General features: G+C 36.6%; 1 protein-coding gene across 1 annotated transcript; it reads left to right on the plus strand.

The window, feature by feature from the left end:
* The first annotated feature begins 779 nt into the window (after positions 1–779).
* On the plus strand, positions 780–1,489 carry LOC142175185 (uncharacterized). Its single transcript, XM_075241764.1, has 2 exons — positions 780–976; positions 1,081–1,489. The coding sequence occupies exons 1-2, from the start codon at positions 780–782 to the stop codon at positions 1,487–1,489; spliced, it is 606 nt and encodes a 201-aa protein (XP_075097865.1).
* Positions 1,490–4,577: the final 3,088 nt, after the last annotated feature.

The following is a 4,577-nucleotide window of genomic DNA, read 5'->3' on the forward strand; positions in this document are numbered from 1 at the left end:
CACTCCTATTGATAAAAAAATAGGTTTAAAATACAACTTGCAAGTATTACTCAGTGATAGATAAAACCTCAAATTTAGAAAAAGTGAGTCTGAATTGTATTCGTCAAAGCATAATTTCTATTTTTTATGCCTTGCATTATTATTGGGATATTAGGTCATGCTTTTCTAATTATAAGCACCAATTAAATTAAAATTCAACCTCATCAACATCTTAACACATTTAGGAATCAAAGAAATCCATCAAAATTCACGTTTTTCGTCGCCTTGAAGTAATAAAAAATAGCATTCTTCCTTCATTTGTTGCTTAATACCATGTAATTTCCTCCATTACCAGCTTCTATCTTGTGGTGGTACATCAATGATAGATATTGTGTCACCAACAATGGGAAGTAATCCATCTCAATGGGTATAACTAACTAGTGGGAGTGTTGTGATAGAGGGTTAATTGTGGGGTCAGTTTGTAATTAGAGAAAGTTAAAGGGTGAGAAAGAATTAGCCAGTTAAGAGGTAGTTAACGCTGTTCTATATAAGAACAGTGTACACATGTATTAGAATAAACTGAAATAAAAATCTTCTCTCTTCCTTCTCTCTAGAACCTTCCTCCATTGTAGATTCGTCTCATTGCATGTTTTAATTACTAGAGATCTACACATAATCTATGTAAATTGACATGGTATCAGAGCAGTGAAACTGAGCACATTAGCTCCGTCGACGAGTTCCAGTGAGTTAGCTAAAATTTAGAGAAATTCATCGGAGACGAAGCAAAATTTCATATCGCCATGGCAGGAAAGGAGGTAACCTCACTCGAGCACAATCATCCTCTATTTCTTCAAGCAGCAGATGCACCAGGTCTAGTTTTAATTTCAATTAAGCTTAGAGGGCCAGAAAATTATGCCCTGTGGAGTAGGGTAATGAAACTAGCACTTATGGGGAAAGGCAAGCTTGGATTTGTAGATGGAACATGTGTAAAAAGCTCGTATAGAGGAGAATTAATAGCACAATGGGAAAAATATAATGCGATTGTACTGTCGTGGATTGGAAGCACAATTTCTAATGAATTGATGCCGAGTATAATGGTAGGAAAGTATGGAGTGATTTTAAGGAGAAATTTGATAGATGTAGTTTTACTAGAATATATCACCTCTGGACAAAGATTGCTAGTTTTAAACAAGGCTTTGATTCTGTGACTACTTACTATACAAAGATGTCAGATCTATGGAGTGAATTGGATGTGTTGGTACCTCTGCCTTTATATGATTGTGAAGAATCAAGGCCTTCATTAGAACACCTAAGAAATCAGAGACTTTTGCAATTTCTCATGGGCCTAAATGAGAGCTACAATAATGTAAGAATCAATATTCTTCTCAAAAAACCAGTTGTGATTGTAAATGTAGCATATGATATAGTCACACAGGAGGAGAGTCAAAGAAAACTAGGTGTAGTTGACACAAATAGAGATCCATTGACTATGCTTGCAGGAAAAGAATAGGTTTTTAAGCTTAAGAAGTTTGGGCTGATTTGTGAACACTGCGGCTACAAGGGACATTTAAAGGAAAATTGTTATAAAATTGTTGGCCATCTAGCTTATTTTGAAAGCAAAAAGAAACCTCAGCCAGGAGAAAACAGAACTTTTACTAATGCTGCAAGAACTGAAGAAATAGGAGGGATGACCACCCAGCCACAAGGCCATTTTCTCACTGAAGAACAATATCAGCAGCTTATAGGGCTTCTAAACAAATAAGGAGGTGAAAAATGCTCCACAAACATGGCAGGTATTATGACTTTACTATCCAATATTTCTTTAACTAGTTGGTAGTAGACTCTGGGGCAACCCATCATATTGCTCATGATAAGAATATAATGAGTGATATAAAGCAATTTGGAGGACAGAGAGTTCAATTGCCAACAGGAAATAAAGTAGAGATAATGTATACTGGAAAAGCTACTATTTTAGGAGGCAAATGTATAATGGATGTATTACATGTGCCAGATTTCAAGTTTAATTTGCTGTCAGTAGCAAAACTCACTAGAGACCTCACTTGCATAGCCCTAATTTTTATGTGTTGCAGAGACTCTACAATGGCAAGGTACTGGGGATTGGTAGAGAGTCTGATGGTCTATTATACATACTAAGGTAATATGCACAAGCAATATGCATAATAGTAGGAGCAGTAATAAAAGAAGAGCAAACACAACTTTGGTACTACAAACTAGGACATGCATCCTGGAACTCTATTCAACATATCTCATCTCTACAAGACTAGATATGTGCAGGGAAATCAAGAAATTGTAGTATTTGTCCTCTAGTTAAACAAAGTAGATTACAGTTTCCTAACAGTGTAAGCAAGTCTAAAGTAGTTTTTCAGCTGGTTCATTTAGATATGTGGGGACCTTACAAGACACCTACATATGATAGAAAGTATTACTTTGTGACTATGGTTGATGATTTTAGTAGATACATATGGGTATGCTTAGTACAATCTAAGTGTGAAGTGTGTGTTATATTGAAGAATTTTATTGCAATAATAAAGACGTAGTTTGACACTGGAATCAAGACCTTGAGATAAGATAATGACACAGAATTCTTTAATGCCAAATGTAATGAATTACTGGCTGAAAATAGGATTATACACGAAAGTAGTTGCCCATATACTCCGCAACAAAATGGCACAGTTGAGAGAAAACATAGGCATATTCTAGATGTTGCTAGGGCACTGAAGTTTCATAGTAGAATACCTTTGAAGTTATGGAGTGAATATGTTAGGACTGATGTATACTTAATCAGTAGACTCCCAACACCAATGTTACAAGGCATGACACCCTATGCAATGCTCTATGGGAAGTCAGCTAACCTATATCATTTGAGAGTGTTTGGATGTCAAAGCTTTGCTTGGAATCTTCCTAAAGGAGACAAATTTGTTCCCAGAGCAAGGAGAGCAGTGTTTGTTGGATATTCTGAGATGTAAAAAGTTTATATACTATATGATCTTGATAGTCATACAATCTTTGTTAGCAGGGATGTCAAATTTCAGGAGTATGTTTTTCCTTTTAAACAGACTCCTAATAACCATGATGAAGACGCATTGTTTTCAAAATCTGTTGAGCCTATTTTTGATTTCAATCTACCTCCTTCAACTACTCCACAACATACACCATCTACCTCACAAGATGAGGAAGACAACTCTACACCTATCCTGACAGATCTTGAAATAGCATCAGAGCTCCATGCTTCTAAGACTGTTGCTATTAATGAAGGCCAAAATGATCTTTCCTAGGTAGAGGAATCAACTTCCCAAAATGACATGTTGATCACTTCACCTTCACCTACTAACATACCTTCAGCTGCTACAACTATTGAAAATACCAGACCTCACAGACAAATCAAGCAACCACTCTGGCTCAAGGATTATGTCACCACTAAACTACTAGGCAAACATATATATCCCATGTCCAATCATCTATCTTACAATCAACTTTCAGCTACATATCAGACATATCTTCAAGCTTTTTCTACTTCAGTAGAGCCTACATTATATAAAGAAGCAGTAGCAAACCAAGACTGGGTACTTGCTATGCAACAGGAAATCAAAGCTTTAGAAGACAATCATACATGGGAGATAGTAGATCTTCCACCTGATAAACAGGCTATTGGGTCCAAATGGGTGTACAAAATCAAGTATAAAGCCAATGGTGAGGTTGATTGGTTTAAATCTCGATTAGTAGAAAAAGGCTACACATAATAGGAAGGCTTAGATTATCATGAAACTTTTTCTCCTGTTGCTATGGTGGTGACTGTCAGAACTGTCATTGTTGTTGCAACATCTAAAGGCTGACCTCTTTTTCAAATGGATGTTAACAATGCATTCCTACGAGGGGACTTATGTGAGGAAGTCTACATGCAGCTACCTCAGGGATTTCACAGTTAGGGGGAGGCTAAGGTATGTCAACTGCTTAAATCCCTCTCTGGCCTAAAGCAAGCCTCAAGGCAGTGGAACATCAAGTTAACACATGCACTATTACAAGTTAGTTTCACTCAAAGCTCTTATGATCATTCATTATTCACCAAAAGGGATAAGGCAGATATTGTCATTGTATTGGTATATGTGGATGATCTTCTAATATCAGGAAGTAATAATAATTTGATACAAGAGGCAAAGGAGACTCTACACAATAGCTTTAAGATGAAAGACTTAGGGGAGCTTAGATAGTTCCTCGGAATTGAAGTGATAAGATCCAACCAAGGCATTTTACTCAATCAGAGAAACTTTGCCTTGCAACTGATCTCAGAAGTTGGACTAAGTGCTTGCAAACCAGTATCCACACCAATGGAACAAAATCACAAGCTTACTACAGATAAGTATGACAAGCATATTGGCAATGTTAATGATACAGAGTTGCAGGAAGCAGACAACTATCAAAAACTAATTGGCAAGCTATTATATTTAACAATCACAAGGCCAAACATATCCTTTGTAGTCCAAGTGTTGAGCCAGTTCATGCAACATCCTAAAGAGTCACATATGGAAGCAACTCTAAGGGTTGTCAAATATGTTAAGGGGAGTCTAGGTATGGGAATT

Source organism: Nicotiana tabacum, chromosome 21, assembly GCF_000715075.1.
Source record: "Nicotiana tabacum cultivar K326 chromosome 21, ASM71507v2, whole genome shotgun sequence".
NCBI classification, from domain to species: domain Eukaryota; kingdom Viridiplantae; phylum Streptophyta; class Magnoliopsida; order Solanales; family Solanaceae; genus Nicotiana; species Nicotiana tabacum.

Bases quoted from the DNA above. Each gene is read 5' to 3' on its own strand.
- LOC142175185 (XM_075241764.1), top strand. From the start codon at position 780: ATGGCAGGAAAGGAGGTAACCTCACTCGAGCACAATCATCCTCTATTT. The intron at 977-1,080 runs GTATAGAGGAGA...GTATAATGGTAG, and splicing joins GGAACATGTGTAAAAAGCTC to GAAAGTATGGAGTGATTTTA.